A 23,658-nucleotide genomic window follows, 5' to 3' on the forward strand; every position below is an offset into this window, starting at 1 on the left:
TGACTCCCCACAAGCCCTCTCCGGGGCGAGAGGCGCTCGCAACCGCCACCTCCTCTCTCGGACAGTGCACCCTCTCCCTTTTCTCCTCAGCCCGGGACGGAGCCGGGGAGCCGCGGCTTACGGAGGTAGGTTGGGATGCGGCGCGGAGCTGGTAGGGCGCGGGAGAAAGACGGGCGGAAGGCCGGGGGATCCCGGTCGGGTAGCCGGGCTGAGGGGCGGTTTCCCGCCCAAGGGCCGCCCCGCTGAGGCGAGGGGGTGGGCGCGTGCCGCCGCGGCGGCTGGTGGGGCGGGCGGCTCTCTGCCTCTCCGCGGTTTTTTTTGGGGCAAGCCTTTGTGCTTTCTCGCAAATCACAATCGTTGTGCGAAGCTTTCTCACCCGGGACGACGGTGACCTGAGGGAAAGCTCTGAGGTTCAGCCGCTAATTTTGGGTCTATGTGCTTGTTTTTACTTAATTTCTCCTCCGAAGGAAGGCCTGTGAGACCTCCTCACAGGTTTTCGTTGCGGGTTTTAAAATGCTGGGGGTGTTGGCTTTTTGGTGTTTCGTTTTTTTTTTTTTCCCAGCACTTGAAAAACATTCACCTGTAGACCACTTCTAAAATAAATGCTAATGTTTTTGTATCTCTTCGGTTATAGTGTGAAGAAAGATATTTATGGTGCTTGCCCATCCACCCTATGAACGAACAGGTTAGTACCTAAAAAATAAGTGGGTTTGATGTTTCATGTAACTTCGTAAAAGGAATTTCAACATATAATCATAGCATCGTTTAGATTGGAAAAGACATTTAAGATCATCAAGTCCAACTGATAAGGTGGGAGCAGCCTTGGGGGTCCCCCCCCAACCCCAGTGTGACTTGAACACACAACCTTTTGATCTGGAGTCAGACGTGCTCGCATTGCGTCATGAGGCGCACTGTCATTCATACAGATGTGTATTTAACCTAGTTAAAATGTTGGTGGCATGAAGAAATTTAGTCCATTTTCCTTTGCAGGCAGGTATTCTTTTTGCTTGAAGTAAGGTGTAGAAAATGATCCTTCCAATATACTCCTTTGTGGCCCAGTGTACTTAATTGGGTGTGGAAAATAGGTATTCATGCTGTTTCTTGCTTCAGGTTGATGTTGTTTTAACACTGGAATGCAACTGCTTTTAGATACTTCATTAAAATCTTCTTTTATTTGGCTTTTTGCCAACAAGTGCGCGATGTTAGCTAGCGTTACTTACGTTACAACTGCTTAAACTGGAGTGAATGAGTTCTCTGGTATCTCTACAGATTTCAGTCAATGGGCAAGTATGACTGTATTGTCTGGTATGTGTGTGAGACTTAGATGAGTGTAGCTAAAAGTAAATATAGCCCTGTGCTTCTGATCCAGTTATGTGAAATCTTGCAGCATCTTGCACAATTCAGATAGCAAAGATGTCAACTGTGTGATGACTTCAAGCGGGCATGGAGTGTAAGGTGTCCTTCTGACACGGAGGCTGTTGCTTAAATCAGGATTTACAGGTTATTCTCTGATGAAATTGTCCTGATTGCCAATGGGACAAGATTGTATGAGGAATGTCTTAAGAGATGCTCCCTTACCTAACATGCTCCCTGTCAGAAAAGATTTTTGAAAAGAGAAATCATCTCTGATGAAGACAAATCCCAGTACAAGGGAAGCACATGAGAAATTCAACAAACCAAGATTTCAATTTCCCCTTTACAAACAGATGCAGCAGAAAATATTTCAGCAGTCATCATGGGTGTTCTTAAGTGTTAATAGTATAATAGGGGTTATTGCTTTGCTCTTTAGTAATGCTTTAGTTTTTCAAAGAGTCATTTGTCCTGAGTGGTTTTTTTTTTGATAATGACTTATTTTTTCCAGCGCTGAACATCAGTGCTTTGATCCAGGAGTGACTGGTATATATTAGGTTGCAAGCAGGTAGTTCTCTTTCAGCCACTTTACAATCATAGAGAACTCTGTGTACAGTTAAAAGCTAAAGAAAAAGATTTTTTCTCCCCCTAAAGACAGGTATTTTATCCAGATGGTTATTCATAAATGTATAGTTAAAATTTCTGTCTCTTTTCAAAAATGAATTGATCTGTATAAACGCTTCTAATTAGTATGCCCTGACATCATCCACAGGTTACAGTGAGAATTCATCTTAGGTGTTAACATATTTTCTAATAGTAAAAATAAGATTTCATTCTATCATTTATGCATTGTGTACATGATGTTTGAATGTCTCAGGGTAGTAAAGCAAATCAACAGTAAATAAATCATAAATGTGGCTGGTAATTTTCTCTTAAAACTGGCTGATGATTAAGATAATAAGGCTATTACCAAGCTAGGAGAAGAAAGTATTGGAGGAGTAGATTGGCAGTAAACAAGGAGACATATGGATTTAGAAGAGGGGGTTAACGAGTGTAAAAAATGATGTTCTGGAAGTGAGATGTGTCAGGCTGAAATGAAGAGTTTCCAAAAGCCAATCTGAGTTAGATTTCACAATAGAAATCAGAAGACAAAGAAGAAAAGCAACAGCAGTGGGCAAAGCTCAAAGTGAAGCTAGTCCCAGAACAAAACAAATAACTTGCTTCTCTTTTGAATGTGAACATAGGTGTTGGACCATGGGTATACAGGCTGAAGAACCCATGGGGTTTAGAATATGGACACTGTGTGAAGAAGCATTTGTTCTGCCTTCTGCCTCAGCCCTCTGGCTCTGGTTGGAGCTAAGGAGAAGACCATGTGTTGCAGGTACAATGGGGCTGACCCAGCGTGCTGTGGCCATGGACTATAAACCACCTTTTAGCTCCTGTTCTCAGCACAGATTGGCATTGGCAATTGCCGAAATAGCAGGGCAGCACTGAACAGCCACTGATATACTCCACTGTCAGTAAGGAAGAATTAGGAGATGGGAGTCAGGATAGATCATGCCAGGCTGACTTGGTATTTCTATGCCAAAACAACTGGTTTCTGACAATGAGAAAGGCAGGAAAGTTCTCCTTTTTGTGTTCCTCTGACACTTCTAAGCTTGCCATCTCCCACCAGCCACCTCCTTCTTCCTCAACCCCTGTGGAGCATAAGAATTTTTGATACGGGGTTTGTCAGTACTCGGAGGTACTGAAAGGCCTTTTGGGGTGAAGAGCTGTCTGGCCAGGGACATGCAAATATAAAGGATGAACAGAAATTACAAGAAACCTAAAACACATTTGAATTCTAGAAAACCTTTCTAGGGGATATGAACATGTAAACAGTCTTATCGTATGCATGTTTCATGTCACCTTTGGGACACCTAACTGCATGTTAGATTTACTTAGATTTAGTAACTTTGCATCGTAAGATCTGAGAGTTAAGCTGTATATTTTATATTTTATGTTTAGTGCAAAGTGATAATAATAGGCTCCATATTAATATGCACACACACATACTTCATGAACACATCAGCAGTTAGAAGAAAGATGCTTACTTTAATGTTCTTAAAATCTCCTTTGTTTCTTGCTGAAGCAGCCTGTATCTCTATTATAGACACCGACCTTTCATCTCTGGCAGAAACATCCAACTCTACTCGGCAGCCGCCAGCATTGTGTCTACATGGCTGTGGTTGTGTCTACGTTGTAGGCATACATGGGATCGTTGAATGTGCTCTAGTCCCAGCCTGCCCATTGCTCTCATTTCCTGAGGTAATGGGAGATGGTGAGCATGCATCTACATGTAGGCGCTGTGGGAAATGAGCAGACTGGCACCTGAGGGTGAAATCTGGCATCATTAGCATAACAATATAGACACACCCCTTCTAGACAATAAAAAGTTAGTGGTAGCAAAACACCAGGAAGTTCTTGAGGAGAACACAGACTTTTCATGTAGCGTAATCTAGTTGACGAAATGAGATTTTCTGAGGAGTCTCAACTGATTCAGGGCTTCGAGCCTTAAGACAGAATCACTGGATCCTTTCACATTCCTTAAGTGTTTCCCTTTTTGTTGTTTCAGGATGCTCACCAGAACCCCAAGTATTGTTGCCCAAGTGTTCCTTCTTCTAAGCATAGTTCTTGTCATTGCTATTGCAGTGATTCAGATAAATCGGCAACAGATCCTTTCCCCAGGGCTAAAGGTAAGTCCTAGAATACCTAAGGAAGGAGAACAATGTTTGAACTGATATTTAATAATGTTCCTTTCTCAACTAATTTTTATGGGGTGATTCAAATGAGCTTACAGCCATAAATTAATGTTTAATCACATCTTCGTCATGGGAAAACTGAAGCTGAGAGAAAAAGAGAATTGGTCAAGATCACAGAGTCAGTGGCAAAGCAGGAAAAGCATTCCTTAATTTCCTGTCTGTGATGCCTATCACACAGTGTCTTTTCCAAGACTGAAAGGCCAAACGAGGAGAATATGCCATTGCTTTCTTATTTTTGCCAGAGATTGGAAGTAATTTTAAAATAATTTTGAAATGGGAAATACCCAAAGTTTAAATTCTGCCCCCAAGCACAGCTAGGAAGTTTATGCTGAAATCTTTGCAAGCTGCTCCTGTGTATCAAAAGCATTTGGGCTGTGAGTGTGCACTTTATGATTTACCACATGTTGGGACTTGCTGGGTATTTACAGAAGCAAAGTGACTTTGTGAGGAGGGGCAGAGCAAACTGGAAAAGACAAACTGAAATATTCTGGGATTCAGGCTTTGCCTTGTGCTACTGGAGTATGTGTGCAGATTCTTCAATGAGAGATGTACACAACTGAGGACAAAGCTGTGGAAATTAGTCTTCTAGAGAAGCTGTGCAGCCTGGCATTTTGAGTTCTCTGCTTTTTCCCATGATAGCTACAAGCATATAAACCTTGTTAGATCCTTCTTTGAAGTCCTTTCTACTTTTCCCTCTGCGTATGTATTTAACTGGATAGTTCACATACTGATAACAATAGGCTAATGTCTCATTACACTTCAGGGGATTATAAACACCTTTGGCTTTGTCGGAATCATTTGGTGGTGTATGAGACAGACAATGGGATAAAACTGTATTCTGATACCAGTTTTATGTGTTTGTGTGGTGTGGCAGGGTATGTGTGCTGGGATCTTGCATGGGGACACATGCCTCAAGTTTACTCCCTGTTGTGTCCCAAATCTCTGCTTGCAGCAACCTTACATCCTGCCAATTTTTATGCAAGGCAAGACTGGACTGACATGTAGGCTGAAGCCACTATCTAAAAGACAGCCTACACATCCCTTGTGTTTGTCATTAGTTTCACATTCAGAATGATAAAATCATCTACCTTACTCTTTGAGCAAACATCGGACCCACCTTGACCATCTGGAGCTGGTTTAGGTGGGGAGGTCTGCTTCCCGAATCACAACGGCTTCATGGCTGGTTTTGGAGGAAGACTGGCGGTTCCTCTGCTAGGTGCCTTGGCTTTGGATTTCTTTTTGGCCTGTAAGCCTGCCAATGCAGAAAATCTCAGTTGATATGGAGGACCCTATGTTTGATTCCTGAGACGCTGACTAGTCCTCAGTGAATGATTAACGCTCGCAAGAAGTAATTCTTCAGGAGCAGAGGGGGGACCTTGGCATGCCAGTGTGAAAACTCTCCAGTACGGTTGATCTGATGAAGCCTGGAAATGGCAGTGTCCTGAAGTCAGTGGTTGATTAAAGTTAAATATGGCAATAGCATGATGAAAACAAACTTACTCTTTGTAAATGGCCTTCTTCTTCTGGCTCTTCTCCATGAAACCAAAACAGCTACTGAAGGATAACTAGAGTTTGTGTTAATCTGTGGCATAATAGCTCTTTCCCAGGATGCACGTTGAGAGCGTCCGGGTTCATTCCTTTGTGGCACAAGAGATAAATTATCTGCTACGCCATTGATGTTTCAAAGTGTTGTTGCAAAATTAAATGTTTTAATTCCTTGGTGGTTGGGTTATCTGAAGATTCAGCCAGTGATTTGTGAAGGAAGGACCTGCCCATGTGCATGAGACTGAGGCACTGAAAGAACTCATGTCTCATTGGCACACACCATGAAGTCAGAAGAGTGATGAAGAGAGCACAAACATCCTTAGTGACATAGTTTGTGAAGAAGTCCAGAACTGTAAATGATGCTAGCTCTGAATGTCATGAGCTTTGTACCTGTCAAAAAAATTTGTTTGTCTACTGATATTTTGTGAGCCCTAAAGAGAAAAAACCCTCCTTTCGTTATTGTGTTTCTTTAATTTGCCTCTCCAGGTGGTACAGTTTTCTACACCTAAATTTTGCACGTCTGTTTTGGCTCTTAGGAAGTGTTTTGCCTTGTTTGTGGATGTTATACTTGATTAAAAGTAGTTCAAACCTATGTAGCTGAACTGAAGTACGCTTCTAGCATGGATCCACTTTTGTGGCCTCCATCTTCCCTGTAACTGGCTTAGCTTGCTAGCTTCTCGTGGCAGTTTTCCAAAGTGATTGGAAGGCAGGTGAGCCATCATAACTGGGCCTGCTTTAAGGGTTTGTGCATCTCTACATCCTCCTATGGGAATGGTATTCAGGCTGAAAAGGCCCTGGGGCTTGTTCTTGCTTCCGTATTGGGATTACTACTCTTCAGGATGTACTTGCAAAGCCATTCATATGAATATCCTTTACCTGTTTGGGCCACAACCAGATTGGTTGAGTGAACAGCATGAAACTGCCTTTGAAACAGTATAGGTAGTCATCACTTACACAGGTACCTGTGTGAGCAAGGGGTACCCTCCTGTAAGGAAGGGCAAACAGTTGATGGGGGGAGCAGGTAGTTGTCTCCTTAGTCAGCCCAGCTGCGGCTGTTGTATGAGTTGTATGAGTTGCACCTTTAGAGACACAAAGTCTGGTTTATTGTTACCTTGCTTTTTATTTAGCTTCTGGTAAGTGTGTACAGTAGTCATAGTATTCCGCCAGACCCAAGAAGCAAAGTGGTACATTTACTTCATGCTGTAGGTGGCATGGTCACCTCTGTGTTGGAGGTACATTGGGCAACAGTAAACCCAAAAAAAACCATTTTCCTTTAAGTCACTTTTTTTTTCCTTTCTTTCTTCCTTCTGCTGGACTAGAAACCAGAACTCTGAAGCTTTTCTGGGTTAATGTTGTCTCCCTGTCTTGTCTGACTAATCTAGTCCATTGACTAGATGGTGTGGTTCTTGGGTATTAGGAAATCAGCAGGCCTGACTCAAACACCTCCACTGGTGTTTGAGTAGAGATGATGCAAATCCTCAGAGGGAAAGTTGAAGTAGAGGGGAAAGGAGGGAGAAAAAGTTGTTCTGTTCTTTAATAGCTGCTAGCCCAGGATAAGTGTTTGCCTGTGCTCTCAGTCGCATCCAGTGCATTTCAAAGCAGGAAGGCATTTCCCATCCTTAAAGGGCAGCCAAAGGGGATCTGACTTGCAACTTGGACATGCGTGTAGAATTCTCTCACCCTCTTAAAATGCCGCATCCTCTGACTTTTCTGATTAATCTTAGTCCTAACATCTGGCACACTTCTCACTGATCACCACTTCATGAGGCTGCATGGGCCAGTTCACACAGAGTGAACTCACACAAGTTCTGAGGAGCTTCAAGAGTCACCCTGAAATGACTGTATACGAAAAAGAGAAGGAGGAGGGAGAAAATAAAATTGTCAGTCACACATTGGTTCAGATAACTGTACCACTACTCTTGGGATGGAAATCTGTTACTTTCAGGAAGGAGGCTGGGAAATGCAGGGGAGGATGGAAGCAGGTCAAAAAGCCCCACAGTTAGCTGAGGTAAAAATACTTCTGTTATCTTCCAGCTCTACTTGGGCATGATCGTTAGCTCTAAAGTAGCTAAGTTAAAAGCTTATGGTTGGCACTTCGAGCTGATCGAGACTAGATTTAATTAATAGCCATTGAGCAGATTGACCGTTACTGTATTATGTGTCTCCAGAGTGCTCATCTCTCTTTGAAGGAGGGGGAATACACTCAAAGTATCTTTGCTAAAGTAGTTACTTGAATGGAACCTGATGGCGTAGTGGTTTGATAGTATCTGTGGAGCCTTTCATCTTTTAGTTGATCAGGGTAAACATCGTCTGGATAAATATAAATGAAATTTGCATTATCTAACAGTCCTCCAGGAAACAGACTAGACTGGTATTGCTGGTAGTTCTTTGGGGGCCAGGAGTTTGTAGGATTACAGTGGAAGCTGGGAACTAATGAGGTGTGGAAGCTGAATGTTTTGCCACCTGAAGCAGTGATCTTTCTCCGTCAGACTTGAGGCTCCCCAGGGAAGCTGTGGGATGAAATTTATCGGCCTGCTGCGAGGGCTCTTACTGCTTTGCAGCCAGGTGGAGGCTCTCATTTTTCAGTATTGTCAGGCTCCTGGGCATCTGTCTTTTTTAAAAGAAAAAAAGTTGACAGAGAAATGAACCTGTGTGATTCCTACCAATCAGATGACTTTGGAAGAGGGGGGCAGCTAAACGTACTTTCAGGGATCATAAAGAGGGAAGCAAAACGGCAGTTTTCTTCTCTTCATGCAGTTTGCCTTCCCAGTTGTTACAGTTTGCTGCTGCCGTAAAAGATGGGAAGGGGGAAAGACTGGTCTGGTGAGCAGTGGAATGGGATGGAGAAACCTGTGCTTTAATCCCACAGAGAGTCCAAGTGACCTAAGGCAAAGCACTTAAATATTTCTCATTTATTTAATAAATAAACATGGGGTAATATTGATTCTCTTTCCCTCTTTGTTGTCTCACACTCTGGCACAGCCTGTTTTCAGTGACAAACTCTCAGGTGGACTGCCTAAACCACTCAAAGGGAGAGGTTTATGGGGCAATTAGAGAAGAACCAGACTTGTTACATCATTCTCAGTGTGGACTATTATGTACTTTACCTCTTTGCGCATAGCTTTATGGATCCCTTGTGCATCCTTGAATCTAAAGCCTGTGCTTAGGTATCAAACCCTTCAGCATCCAGGGACTGTAGCTATGATAATGGGAAATGAACTTGCTGCAAAATCAGGTCCTAACACAGTGTTGTCTGTGTGTCAGCGTGGATTTTGAACCTGATGCTGAAAGGAGATCAGCATTCTCCATCCCCACTGAATTCATTATTGACGATATGTAGTATGTTCTTTGTTTGGCAGCCAGATTCATTCTGTGCTTGGCTGTTGGATTCATGCCTAAGCGCCTAACATTAGAATTAATCTCTTGTAAATATACTGTGCATACATTTTCTAAAGTGTTTGATGGTGCAAAGAAGTACAGTTGCATATGGGCCTTTAAGCTGTCACTGTTTGCTTCCTGATCTAATGTATCATTTTTTTCTCCCCAGTATGGAGTAGTCCTTGATGCTGGATCCTCTCGGACTACAGTCTATGTCTATGAATGGCCAGCAGAAAAAGAAAATGACACGGGAGTAGTAAGCCAAACCTTCAAGTGCAATGTGAAAGGTGAGCTCAAATGGAAGTTCCTTATTTCTTTCTAGCCTCCAGGAAGAGGTTATTGGGAAGCTTATACTGTTTTTTCCCCTCTGTGTTCCCTTTTCAGTGCTGGGGAGCAAGAACTGTTAAGGCTATGTCTATATCTGTCAGCGTCAGTCCTTCTACTGATACAGCAGAGTGCTCTAATCTGCAATGGAGAGAGGAAATTGTAGCTAAACTTGGTTTACTCCACTGCAGTGCATGATTGGTGGAGACAGAAAAAAGGAAAGTATAGAATATATTTAAAAATAGCTTGGAATAAAAAGTCTTTGAGGAGAATGGGGATCTAGCCCTTGTTAGACGTTAGCCATTAATTTTGATGGAGGCAAAAATGGGTGTCAGCTATGCTACAGGAGTTTGACAAATTAGTTTTTATTTTCCAGAAGTCTTAGTGAAGTTTAAAAAAAAATCTCTGCTGTTTGAGCCACGTTTCCTAGAGAAACAAGGCTTATGCAGTTCATCTGGAATTGTTCTGTAATTACTTGGAAAGAGGCAACCGAGGGGAAATTATGAAGGGCATGCAGAGGATGAACAGGAAAAGCTTCTCCATACTACAGAACTAGGAAGTATGTAATAAAACTATCAAGTAAAGTAGCTAAATTGCAGAACTGTTTCTGATGGGATGTCATAGTCGTATCAAATATGCAGGTCTGCCCTTTGGCTCAGGAAGACCTGTAGTTGTGCACAGCTAGAAGGTGTCCCACAACACGTACCACTGCCTACATGCCTTGTGTTTTGTCTGAGGTTTTGCATTGATTCTTCTCAGAGAGAGGATGCTAGACTAGACTGACTTTTGCTCACACTCTGGTATGGTTAAGTGTATGTTCTAATAGCTTGTTGTGGATTCCTTCATAACAGCTTTTGAATCTCTTAGTCAACTTCAGTGACATTTGACTAAACTTTCAAAGATACCAAAATTCCACACATTTTATGAAGACAGGTGGCCAGGCAGCAGAGAGAAATCCGCATTATTGAACAACAGCTAGTCCATAAGGGATTTCTGCAGGAAGCCAAACTTTGTAAATTGTGCTACTCTGAGTTAAATGAGCTTTAGATTATCCTCTAAGATACTGACTTCAGTTGTACTGCTTTGTTTAGTGTACTGGTTTGGGTTTGCAAGTTAGGTAAGAGGAGAAGGTAGGGCAACTCAGGAAGTCTCAGTGCAGATTTTGTTGATCTCTGATAATAACTGTGGCGTTCAAAGAGAATTTGTCCCTTTCCTTCTCTCTCATTCATGATCATGCAAAATCCTGCGTCCCTATTTGTCCCTCTCTGTGTCTGGAAATAGATGCTGGAGATGTAGCCATAGAGGTCCGTGAGTAACTAGCAGATGAGTAGAAGGCAATGGTTTCTTAACAGCACCAACATTTCTATCTTCAGCGTTAAATATATGTGTGGACATTCTTAGCAATTTTAAAACAAGGAAAGGAAAGCAAGTGTAACATGCACAGAAGTAATGTACTGTCATGTGCCTGATGGTGTGTCCTTACAGACTGCAGGAATGGAAGCCAGCCTGCCGAGGTGGGGGGTACACTCTGCTAGCTCGTGTGACTCATTAGGAATGTTGCCTTCAGGAATTCTACTGTAAGAAAAATGCACAGAGAAACTGCGTTATTCTTCTCCTCAAAAAATGGCAGAGGAGTACTTTGTGAATATTTTTAAGTGGTTTAGATTTTGTTTTACCTCCCTGGAATACAAAAAATTGCAAAACGGAGGAGTCCAAATTGTTGTGAACTGTTCAGGTCCAGAGGGGCCTTAACCACGGTCAACCAAAGTACTTCTCATCTTCCAGTGTACGAAATGACCAGGGTTCACTGCTCCAGTCCTGGGTGACTCTGCACTGGAGGAGATAGAGGGCTCATGGGAGAGGTCCCCAACTAAGCCGTGGGGGGCAATGGTGAACACATCTGTCAGTGTTTCTTTAGTGACCCTCTAACCATAGTCTTAAGCACTTAAATTGGGGAGGGTTCTGGGCATACTGAGACGCAGACTTTCATGTACCTACTGAACTTGAAAGTCAAATGATCAACAGCACTATAAGTTCCATGGTGGTTTTGTGATTTCATTTCTGCCTTTATTAGGTATCTCTGCCCCTGTGTGTAGGAGCCAGCTGCAAATCAAAACCCTTTCTATATAGCGCAGTTAATCTGTCCTGGTCAGGCTCTAAGCATCGGCAAAGCAGGCTTTGTCCAGAACAAAATGGTCACTGCCTTGTGACCTGCTCTGTCTGAACACGGGGAGATGGAGGTTGCTGCCACCAAGGGAGTGTGAGGCAACAGCAGCTGCTGAGGATGTAAAACAGCAGTTGCTGCTCTGTTTTCCTCTGGTAACAGCTTTCCTTCCAGCTTCAGGCCTGCCTGTGCTAGACTTAAGTCTTTTAGAAAATCTTATTCCAAAGCAGGGCTGTGAACATCTAATGATGACATGGTAATGTTTATGTTTAAGTTCATACTGTGGAAAAGGGAGTGGTGGAGTGTGGAGTCTGTAAAGTCTTACCTATTTTTTCTTCTGTTTTTATCAATGCAGTGTGGCTGAACATAAATGGTTTCTCATTTTAACTCTGTAAGAGCCACCTTTTGCTTAGCGTGGGATCAGGTTGTGAGAGACATGGCTGTTACAGGAGAACTAGATGGAGTTCTGGCAGAGTTGTTCTCTGTGGGGCAATGGCTTCATGGGAATGCCTGAATTTCTCCCTGTGCAACTTCCTCAGCTAGGGAATTTTAGTAAGGAATGTTTTTATTCACACCCAAGTTGAGCCTGAACAAGTTGCAATCCTGCTGGTCCTTGGAGTGTTGAGCAAGGGAGGAAAGACTTCGATGTTAATTGTTCAAATAGTTATGCCTTATTCAGCACGGTGTGACTCTCATTCCTGTTATTTGAAGGCTTTGGAAATTTGGAAAGCTGTGAAATACTTAGTAGTTCATGGACCAGCCTAGACTTGGACCTCTATGACTTCAAGAGCCATTTGTGTGCATCTTGAAATTTCACCAGCAATTCCTTGGAGAAGTTTCTTTATTTTATTTTCAGTTGAGAGCAGTGAGCTGTAGAGATGCCATGATGTCCACGACAGTTGTGGCAAACCAGGTTAGGAAATCTTTATCTTAGGTTGTGGAAAGAGGGATTTTGTATACTTTAGCAGATCAGAGAAATTTTACATCCATTAGACATGCTATTTTCTACAGCATCTGCCATGAGTAAACCTATTTTCCTCATGAATATAGAACTGCTGTCATTGTGTTGTTATATGGTTATACTGTATATCTTACTCTAGGTATGGTGCTATAGGTGTATATGTATACATACAGAAATACAGGTGAGCAGTTTGCAAGTATCTGCTCTGTCTCACACAGCTGATACAGTCACTACATTGTTTATTCCGTAAGCACTTGTAGTTTTCAGCCATTCTATCCTTGTTTGCAATTACAGGAGGGAAGGGGGAAATCTCTTTCTCATAACACCTGTTTGCTAATTGGGCTATTTGTAGTTGGCAAAGCAGAATTAAATCAATCTACTTGTTCTCTTTTAGGCCCTGGTATATCCAGCTATGAGAGTAACCCTGGAGCTCTTGCTAAACCCTTTGATGACTGTCTGAATAAAGTCAAGGAGAGAATCCCAGTTCATCTGCATAAAACCACTTCTGTTTATCTGGGGGCTACAGCTGGCATGAGACTCCTGAGGTATGGCAGAAAACTCGAACTCCTCTGTACGCGTACTAGCGTAGAAGTCTGTGAAAACAGAATGTGAAAAATGTACTGGATGCATTTTTATCCATTGGAAATTGGCTATCTCAAAAGGAAATGGAGCCCAGCCAATTTAATTTAATTAACTTTTTTGATAGGGATAGTGGGGCTGTAAAAAAATCCTCTGTTATGCCATATTGAAAAGAAATGCTTGCTTTATTCTGGAGAAGGCAAGAGTTTAGTTTTCTCTTCCATATCTGTCTTAAAATTCAGTGTTATGTAAACAGATAATGTTAATGTGGACAGCAAAGGCAGATTAAAGCTAGACACTGCAGAGTTTTCCAAGTGTGAATGTGGTGTGATGTGGCCATGTTTGTTCTGTGGCTAAACAGAGTGGGAAGAAAGGCTCCAGGACTGTTTTAAAGAGCAGCTGTCATATAAGCACTCAGTTCACTAAAAAGAAAAGTATATATAAGAAACAAAGCACCCACGAACTTATATGATAAAGAGTGAAGTTTGCACATAGTGGGAGAGTTGCTTGCTGAAACGATGCTGGATACTTGGCTGTTCCCTATCATAAGTTTCCCCTTTAGAAAAACAATGTCAATTTTTTATTAGGTGATTGTAGGAGTTTTCTTGAATTGCTAGTCAGTGAACAATACACATGAAATTGCCTTTCCAGATGCTCAGTGTCTCATGTTTTGTGAATTGCTTAGGTTGCAAAATGAAACGGCAGCCAATGAAGTCCTTGCAAGCATTCAAAACTACTTCAGAGCACAACCTTTTGAATTCAGGGGTGCGCAAATCATAACTGGGCCAGAGGAAGGTGTGTATGGATGGATAACAGCCAACTATTTAATGGGCAATTTCTTAGAGGTGTGTGGAAAAAACTGCATGCTTTTCTTTTCGCTGTTTCTTTCTTATAAATGATAAGTTTGAGAGGACATGCCTGTTAAAACATCATAGCTATAACTTCCATTTTCACTGAAATACATAACAGGGTCTTTTTGTGGCAGTAATAGGAAAAAACCAAACATAAATCAAAGAGTATAATGTTACAGGAATGTGATATGGCAAGGTAAAATTGTTCATCCACAAAACAGGGCCCTTCCCTAAAAGGCATCAGATGCCTTACCTAGAAACAGAAGTTGCATTGCTCTTAAATGCATTGGTATGTTAAGTGCGACAGGTGTTGATTGTCTTGACAGTGGTGCCAACTAAAGATGTTTTCTTCTGCTTTTCTGTGATTTCCTCAGGTGGTTGCTGTCCCTGCAGCTCTACTGGTGAAGGATCTGCACAGCTTAGGGGTCTCCAAATTGTTTGACAGTGTTGGCTCACTTGTCTTAAGCAGACAAGACGCTTTGAAGCAGTGAAGATGGTTAAGTTGATGTGGCCAAATGTGCCTCAGCTGAGCCAGAAATCACTCATATACAGTTCATTCCAATACTGCTGAAAAGCTGCAGGCTATGAGCAGTGGGCTGTGATACCAACTGCCTTGTGCAGACAAAGTGATACCAAGATAAAGATACTTATGCTGTTCTTGAACTCAGAATAGGATCAGGCAGGAGCCTTATAGCAGAGAGGGAGTCAAATATGTTGGAAGATCCCTTTTTATATATAGGGATTCAGTATAATATCATTCCCAATAAAAGCCGTACCAAGATGATCAGCAACTGCTCATCTGCATTCATGGCAGCAGTGTGCTGCCCTTAGCATTAACTGCACTTCTTCCAGATAGTCTCGCTAGGTTGAAAGAAATTTCAACCAAACCCCTGAGTATTGTTAGCTGTCCTGGTTGAATGGTTCCTGTTAGATCATGGCAATTAATAAGCAGGAATTGTTGGTGATCTGAGTTATAGCTCATGGTGAATGTGTTGTTGACTCTTGCAAAGTTAAGAAAAACGGTATTGGAATCACAATGTTCTGGAAGAGTTTTTCTCATTGTGTGCATTTCATGCAACAAAAATGACATCATGAGCTTCAGGGTGATGTCAGTCTTCTACCATATGAATGTTAATAATCCAAATACCAAATTCTATATGGCAGATTCATAAGGACTACTGAAGGGACTGCAAGACGCTATGAAGCCAGTTTAGTATAGAGAGTTGTGTGAAGACCTATGTGTGCAATATCACTAGCAGGAGAGAGAAATTTTCACCAGTCTTGTTCCAATGGGCTAAGTGTCAAATTCTGCTAGGGGCTGTTAATGGGAACCTTTCACTGTAGAATTTTCTTGTGAGTATATTTGCTAGCCCATAGTTTCTTTCCCTTCTTGTGTATAGATTCATACCATCATGCTCAGTAAATAATACTACAGTAAATATTGAGATAGATAATCATACAAAATCTATATTCTGCACTGTCACTGTGTAGTTCAAATACAGAATTTAAGGAATGTTTTGGCTAGTAGGGAAAAATGCCAGCTGAATGGATCAGATTTTTTGCCACTGCAGTTTCAATGAAAGAAATGTGCAGATTAAGGGACCTTGTTCTTTTGACTTTGATGGAGTTTTCATTTGACTTTTCTGTGTTTTTCACTCTATTTTCACTCTCTTTTTCTGTGTGATCTCTTAATATTCTATTCTTTTAATAATTCTCGTTGCCTTGAAACAAGCAACTCTTCATACTATTTCCCAGATTTGTTCAAGATCTCATGGGTGTCTAGACTTCAATTCCCTGCATTCTAATACAGATATTGATCTGGCTAATCCTGCGCTTTGATCATTGTGCCGTCCTCCGAGTTGAAAGCTACACTGCATTCCTTTTTCCATCTTCTGAGATCACTTCACTCTGTGAAAGTACATCCCTGTTAACGTAAAAAACATCTGCATGTTTTCATCAGAGCTAAGATTTTTTGGAAAAGGTGCAGGACAAAGGGGGAGAAATCTCAAAAAGTTAAGAGTAGAAAAGCTTGAAGGGAGAACAAGCAGGTGATATTTATAATTAGCCTTGTTTTTATTTTTACATGTAGAGAAACCTTTGGAGGACATGGGTTCATCCTTACAGAAAGGAGACTATGGGTGCACTGGATCTTGGAGGAGCTTCCACTCAAATTTCATTTATCCCAGAGGACTCTCAGGAGAACTTCAATAGCATCTTGCAAGTGAAGTTGTATGGTTACAACTACAATGTCTACACTCACAGCTTCCAGTGCTACGGGAGAGATGAAGCTGAGAAAAGGCTTTTAGCGTTGCTGCTCCAGGTCTGTTTAAGACCCTTTGCTATGTTGCTCTTGCAGGTGTTCAGTAGGTTGTCTGAGCAGGTTTTTAGGCTTGTGTTCGCTTCCCTTTGGTGGAGTTTGGAGACCCCATTAAGAGCTCTGTTGTGCTTAGTTGTGGACAAACACACTTAGGTTTCATACAAAGATCTTCATATTTGTTAAAAATTGGTGAGAATTTTGTACCATTTGACAAAAAGGCCCAACCAGTCCTGTAAGTGTTTTGCTGATATTGCCAATGATTTTTTGAGAAAGGAGTTTCTATGAATTACAATGATCAGCAATGTTGTACTGATCAGCCGTGACAGAGAAGAGAACAAAAATACATGCATATGTGGTTTAAAAAGATTCCCATAGTTAATATCAAATTAGGTCTTTCTTGCTTTTGAGTAGCCATTATTGTTTGGTTGTTTGTGGGTTTTTGTTTGTTTGTTTGTTTTTTCCAGAAATCAAACACCAGTTCCAATGTGGATAACCCGTGTTACCCTCAGAATTATAATACCACATTAATGATGAAGCACTTCTCTGGCAGCCTTTGTACACAGTCTCTGAGACCAGCAAATTACTACCCAAACCAGCTTGTGAACTTCCATGGAACAGCAGACCCAGGTCTGTGCCAGGAGATGGTTTCTTTGTTGTTTAACTTCACTGCTTGCAGAGACAGAGAAGACTGTCCATTTGATGGAATACATCAGCCAAAAGTTAAAGGGAATTTTGTGGTAGGTTTGCAAACACAGCATTTCTTTTTGAGCTTGCTTGCTTTTGATTTCTGTAGTTCTGAAAGTAACAGGCCTGTCATCTGCTCCTTTTCTATAGGCTTTCTCAGGATTCTACTATACAATTAATGCTTTGAATTTATCTGGGCACTTTTCCCTAGCTGACTTCAATTCAAGTATGTGGTTTTTCTGTTCACAGAGCTGGGCACAGGTAAGTGGGTTGTTGGGTTTTTTTGGGTGGGTTTTTTTTTTCTTTTGTATCTGTGAAAGGGAGATATAAAAAGAATATGGACTGGACAGGTATTCAGAACTTTTCAGAAGGTCTGTATCAACCTCAACATTTGTTTTCCCACTGTTTACTGGGGGAAAATGTTTGTTTACTTCAAACCATGTAGTATTTCTAGCATGCTTAAAACTTGGACTAGGTTCCGATATTTCATTTCACAGTTTTAACCATGCTGTAAAGATGACATGGAAAATGTAGGAACCATAATATCCTCAATCTTTTATGTGCAGTTTTATGTTTATTTTCATTTTTTACCACATAAGCTATATCACTGTCAGGGTCTTTCTTTTTCTAAATCTCCGTATCTAGTTGTCCACAATTTTACTTGGTGTTTCTGAGAAATGCTAATAAATTCTAATTAGAATCTAAAGTGTTCTCTAGTTATAAAAAACAAAAGCATTTGTTTTTCATAATGTACATGTTTTTAAAAAGCCTTTTGCTTTCAGCTCCAGTTTATGCTACCTAAATTTGAAGAAATATATGCTAGATCCTACTGTTTTTCAGCCAATTTCATTTATTACTTGCTTGTACATGGTTACAACTTTGATGCAGAAACTTGGCCACAGATACATTTTCAAAAGGAGGTGAGTAATAATCATTTCCTCTTACTGTTATATTAATCCAAAGAAGTTTAGAAGGAGGCAGAAGATGCAGTAGCCTACAAAAATATAACAGTCGTAAACAGCCTTTGTAAATGATTGTCAAATGTTTGGCATAAGACAAAGCCACTTTTCAAGCCTCAGTAGCAACTTAGCCTGGTTCCAGGGGTTGCAGCATTACTTGGAGATGCTGCTTAGATTCTTTTAAAGAGCTTTAAGAAAGGATCTAATAATTGTGTTTTAAACCTTGCCCCAGTTTGTTGAAGTCGTGGCTCGCTCTAGGCAGTGATCTGCCTGAAACACCTTGCCAGTCAAGGTCAGTTTGAACTAACCCTGCTGAGCTGGACAGGAGAACTCCCGCTTTTCTGTCTACTGGCAGAGCCTTGGGGGAACCAGCAGAGCTGGTTTGTAGTCAGTGAGTGGTGATGAAGCAACTAGAGCAGTTTTCATCCTCAGCTGGCACATCCATCTGTGCCGTAATCTGGTTCTCTGGAATAAGAATGTATATTGATGGGGTATTGGCTTTCAGTTGGCAGAGAGAGAAGGCTTACAATGTTTGTGTAATAGCTGCATTTCTCTCTTCCCTGACCTCAGTTTTTCTCCTAAAAAACAGAGTACTTTGAACGAACTTGTATGTATCCATTCTAAAGCTACTGCTAAGAAATCTTTGCTTCCAAATCAGAAGGCATGGCCACTATCTAAGCTTGGCTGTTAACTTGGTCCCCACAGTGCTCTGTGACTCCATCCTTTCCTCTCTGCTACTGTGCAGAGAGCCTTATTCTAAAACCTTGTCCAGACTGTCTCTTAGTGTCCATACAGTTTGAAAATGCTTCAGCAGTTGCATGCAAAACCAACAAAACAGTTTGTAGATCTTCATGGAGTATTCTTAAATGCGGGGTATGCTGGCAAGCTGTGAATGAGAAATCGTAAGCAATGTTTTCTGAACAGTCATATCTATTACCGGTGCATTAAGAAATCAAGTAGGATTTTCTTGCCTTATTTTGTCCTCTGGTGGACAACCATTAGCAGCTCTGGAGGCGTGTCCAGAGTTTAGCCCTTCTACCAGGAAATCAGAGTAGAGCTTACTTTGGGATCTTGATCTCAACCTGGGGGGAGTGGATCTGTCTCGCTATTTAAATATACCTTGTGTTGTCCCCAGCAGATGGGAGCAGCCAAACACAGCAATATTTTTGTGTATTTAGCCAAGACTATAAAAATACTGAGCAAAATAAAAACCCAAAAGGCTTATTTGAAATTAATACCTTTGTTACCCAGATTTTGCACTAGGGTAATCATGAAACTCCAAAAGGAAAAATTACATTCTCTTAATTAGATCTGCCCCTACTAAAATAATAAGATCTAACGTTAACTGATCAGCTAAGCTACCCCAGAGATAACAGCACAGTTTCTCCAAGAGTGGAGGGTGGGGTTTTTTGCCTATGCTAGGAGTATATTTCCTTTTAATTAGTGAACACAACCAATGAAAAGAACCTTAACCCAATGCTGAGATCTGGGTGAGATCTAGAGCTAGATGATTTGCAAAAGTTCTAAATCTCGTGAGAGTTTTTCCCCTCTCTCAGCAATGAAAGACCACCTTGATCCATCTTACCTCTTTGCTCGCCTTTCATATTCCAGTTCCTGTTGCTGTAGCTTTTTTTTTATCAGTTAAACAAAAGGTATTAGGATATACCCAACTACAAAAAGGACTAAATATTATAGGCCCTTATGGTCTTCTACAACCAGTAGCTGACTGCTTAAAACTGTTCATTAAAGACATTAAATCATTTATTAAAGGTCATCCCTCAACTTCATCATGATGCTTTTTATACAAGAATAACCAAAGAGGTTTGGTTTCCCAGATTTGCTTTCCCAAATTTAAGCAAACTACTTACAGGCAGCCATTCAGGCAAACTCATCTCTGTAGTTGCAGAGTGGGATGACCTGTAATAAAGATGGAAAGCCAAACGAGTTTGGGAGAGCTGGTTGGTTGTAGAGGAACGCAACTTCAGCTTTGTCTGTCCTGTAGTATACCCTAGAACTACCTGGAGTGATTTGAAGGTGGTGCAGGCCCTTTGAAAAAGAAAGCAACCTATGCTAGAGTGTAAACCAAATACATATCTTGTATCTGGCCCTCTAGGCTAGCCCTCGTTTAAGAAGTTCCACTAATTTCTCTTGAAATGCCCCCCCCCCTTTTTTTTTCACTCTGTTTAACAATAGATTTTTTTTTTTTTAAGTTGTGATAGGGTTTGTAGGAGGCACTGATGTGTACTTACATGTTTTATGTAAATAGGCAAACCATTATTGGAGCTTGGACATGTGGGAGGAGGACAAGGGACACTCTATCTTCACCCTTTGATCCTGTGCTTATCAAGTGGCAGGATGATGATTTAATGAAAAAGACAGTGGAAAACTGATAAACTCTGTTGCTCAAATTAGAAGTGGGGAGAGACACCAAAACAGGAGGACCATGGAATAAATACAAACATACCCCCTTTGCTTTTGTATCACCTGTTCCTAAGTAATTTTCCACTTATGTTTATTTTTTAAATGGAAGAGCCTAGTGCTGTTCATTTGCAGGCACAAAACCAACCATGGAACAAAAGATGATAAACAGAGTTCCAGCTTTGGGGACTTTACCCTGGCCTCCTCTCTGTCCCTGTTGGTGGGACTCTTTGTGGGGTTTTTTGTTTGGTTGAACTAAATAACATCCTAGGATTTGGCGAAAATGAGGGGCTAATTCTAGGAACTAGCACAGTAGTTCTGATTTTTTTTTTTTTAAAGAGTGTTTCTTGCACAGAAAATCCTATAACTGGCTGTCTGCATATATACCACACATCCTTGTACCCATCCATCTAATACCTATGTCTCACTTCTTTAGCGTAGTGACCAATTTTATTAGCATCCTCTGGAACTACAAAAAAAGGGTAATTTAAAATGGTTCTGTATCTTTGTATATTCCACTAAAGTTTTCTCCTTGCTAACTTAAAGGGCAATTGCCAGCATCAGCATCAGCTTTTGGAACCTCTTTTCTTTGACTGAAAAGTCCATGGGAATAAAATTCTTCTGTCTTTATTTCAGGTTGGTAACAGCAGTATAGCATGGTCACTTGGTTACATGTTAAGCCTCACGAACATGATTCCAGCAGAAGGCAAGCTGATCCAATTACCTCTGAAACCTTCTTTGTTTGCTGGGCTCCTCGTCTTCCTCACAGCTATGGCATTGTTGTGTCTTCTCTTCCTTGTTTACTTGTGTATTGTATCACGTAATCGGAAGAATATCAGTCGTGTTGAACATGTATTTATTCCAGAATGAATGAACTTTACTGAAGACAAAACAAAAATTTTACAGTGCTATTAAGTTAAGTAGGACTTTATTTTTGAAAAATGGAGGGTGAAATAAAGACAGGCAAAAAGACTTCAGGACCAGAAGCGTAGAGACACAAAGGAATCTGTGATATGGTGAATTGGAGTGCTTTTGAAATATTTTGGCAATTGTTTCTGTAAAACTAGTTTGTCCAGTGTGCAGCAGAGAAACGTGGGCAGGTATGTCACTTTGCTTGATAAGGGATTAATAGCTTTTCCTGCCAGGTACGGTTTTTTTTTTTGTTCATTAACTCTGCACTAACGGGTAAACTCAAGTGGTGATGGATTTGATCATGGTGGCGGTTGTTTAAGATAAAACTAAACAAGTCAGTAGGAATTGTGAGAGGCGGGAACATGGTAGCTGTTCTTGTGTGCAGTGCTGACACTAAAGGCCCCAAATAATCTAATTTCTGAAACTGGAACGAGCACTGGGTAATGACAGGAACTGAAAGGAACAGCTGGGATAGAATTGTTTTTATTGCTGTTCCAAACTGATTGATCCCCACCATATAAAGGTGTAATAAACTGCCAACACCTCTCAGAACTTTCAAGCCTGTCTTAAAACTGAGCTGTATCTTTTGATACCATGGAGATCTTGGAATGCCTCTGCTATGGTACATAAGATTTGCTTTGAAGGTGGAACAAAATGCTTTCACGCTTTAGTAACTGAACCTAAATTTAAATGTCTTATAGTTGCCTCCAGAAGCCACTAGAGTTTTCAGTGTCCTTTTCTCTAAGTTTCACAGAAATACTTTTTGTAGGTTCTCATACTGAAACACTGACCTGTGTGTTGTTGATCTCAGACAGTCGCAGTCCGTACTGACTTGTCATGTACATATTATTTCAACTGTCTGGAATAGAGGCTCAGACCTGGGACCTTCGGGAGCATTAACATGTTAAGCCCTTCATTCAAGGCCAAGAGGAATAGGAGCCAGTCTGCAGGCCAGCAGAACACCTTTTCTGTAGCGGGTTCGGGAACACATTGCTGGAGCGGCAATAGTGGCTGCAGTGCCTTGATCAGCCTTTCCACTGTCCTGGCCGCAGTGTTCCTTCAGCAGCACTGGGGTCTACCTAGCAGATACTTCTGTCCAATGCATTAACTCTAGAGCTTTCCTGGAAGTGCTGCTCCCTTCATGCTCCAAAGAGCGGACTTCCTGAAAACCCAGGTATTATTCACCAAACCCCTCATTTCATTAAGTCATACCCACTGCTTGAGGAGTTCTTCATTGCCAGTGCCCGTTTTACCTGCCTGTCTTTTTTATAGATTTGGTCTTCTTCAGCTGGCTTCTAAAATAACCCTCGAAAAAGCCTCCTGCTACATCATCTGCCATCTCTTCCCTTTGTACACTGTTTCTGTTAATTCCTTTTAATATTGCCGTCACGTGATCTGTGAAGCTGTAAGGGGAATGCATCTGAAGGGCCTTAGAGTTAGCAGAAGGGATTGTTGTACTCTTCAGGACCCGCAAGAGGAGAAAAGAGCATCTCTGCTTCACTTCCTTCCTCCCCTTCTACCATCTTGTTTCACCCAGATTCAGTACCTACGTGGAACTCCGTATTTCCCCAAATGTCCTACAAATAGCTGCTGTCAATCACTTTAATACATTCCTCCATCTTCTCAGGATTGCTTCCCTCTGTGTATAGTTTCCCTTGCTTGCATCGCTTCTCTCTGAAGGGATGGTTACTCCTTTCATGCACAGAGCTTTTTGGTGTGAGAAAGTAAAAACTAAAAGGGAGATTACCGTATTCAACACCTATTGCTAACAAGCTAAAGCCTGTGAGGCCACGTGAGTAGTGGTTTCCACACAGGTGTGTTGCATATATGAGATCTAGTTGTTGATGCATACACTCAAAAGTCAAGTTAACATTGGATTATGAATTCCAATGGCACATAATGTGTTTTCTATCCCAACTTAATCTGCTTCCCGTATTGATTAGGTTGTGAGATAGGAGAAGAGTGGCCAGTATTTTTACCCATGAATAATATTTTCAGTTTCTGTCTTTTGTTTCTGTATCACCTCCTTACTTTCAGGTTTGGTTGTGGGGTTGGGGTTTTGTTTTTTACAGTCTGATAGCTGATTTGGAAGGAACTAAATATCTTTTTAAATGGAAAAAAGAAAAAAAAAAAGAAAAAAGCGATTTTTCAAGAGGATCAGCAGTGAGGGCTTTGTCCCTTCTCTGTTGGTATATTACTATGTCCTGTCAGTCTTACTTAAAATAAGGCAGAAGGTATTACAAGATAAAGTGCTCTGTAGCACCCAAGTCACATCTGATAAAACATAAAATTTACTTCAGAATGCATGGACATTACAGAGGTTGGCATGAGATAAAAGCTTTATCTTTTGTGCGATGGATCTGGAACTGCAGTTAAGGGTAAAAAAGACAGTTGCATGAGACCATTAAAGTGTTT

The 23,658-nt window shown here is 41.2% G+C and overlaps 1 protein-coding gene across 1 annotated transcript; it reads left to right on the plus strand.

The window, feature by feature from the left end:
• Window positions 1-249: 249 nt before the first annotated feature.
• Window positions 250-23,358, plus strand: ENTPD3 (ectonucleoside triphosphate diphosphohydrolase 3). The gene is made up of 11 exons (XM_075143337.1): window positions 250-410; window positions 635-685; window positions 3,965-4,085; window positions 9,244-9,361; window positions 12,918-13,068; window positions 13,788-13,947; window positions 16,043-16,273; window positions 16,735-17,007; window positions 17,105-17,215; window positions 17,737-17,874; window positions 20,968-23,358. Exons 3-11 carry the CDS (start codon window positions 3,966-3,968, stop codon window positions 21,199-21,201), a joined length of 1,536 nt encoding a protein of 511 aa, XP_074999438.1. The 5' UTR covers window positions 250-410; window positions 635-685; window position 3,965; the 3' UTR covers window positions 21,202-23,358.
• Window positions 23,359-23,658: the final 300 nt, after the last annotated feature.

Source organism: Calonectris borealis, chromosome 2 (genome assembly GCF_964195595.1).
Source record: "Calonectris borealis chromosome 2, bCalBor7.hap1.2, whole genome shotgun sequence".
Classification (NCBI taxonomy): Eukaryota; Metazoa; Chordata; class Aves; order Procellariiformes; family Procellariidae; genus Calonectris; species Calonectris borealis.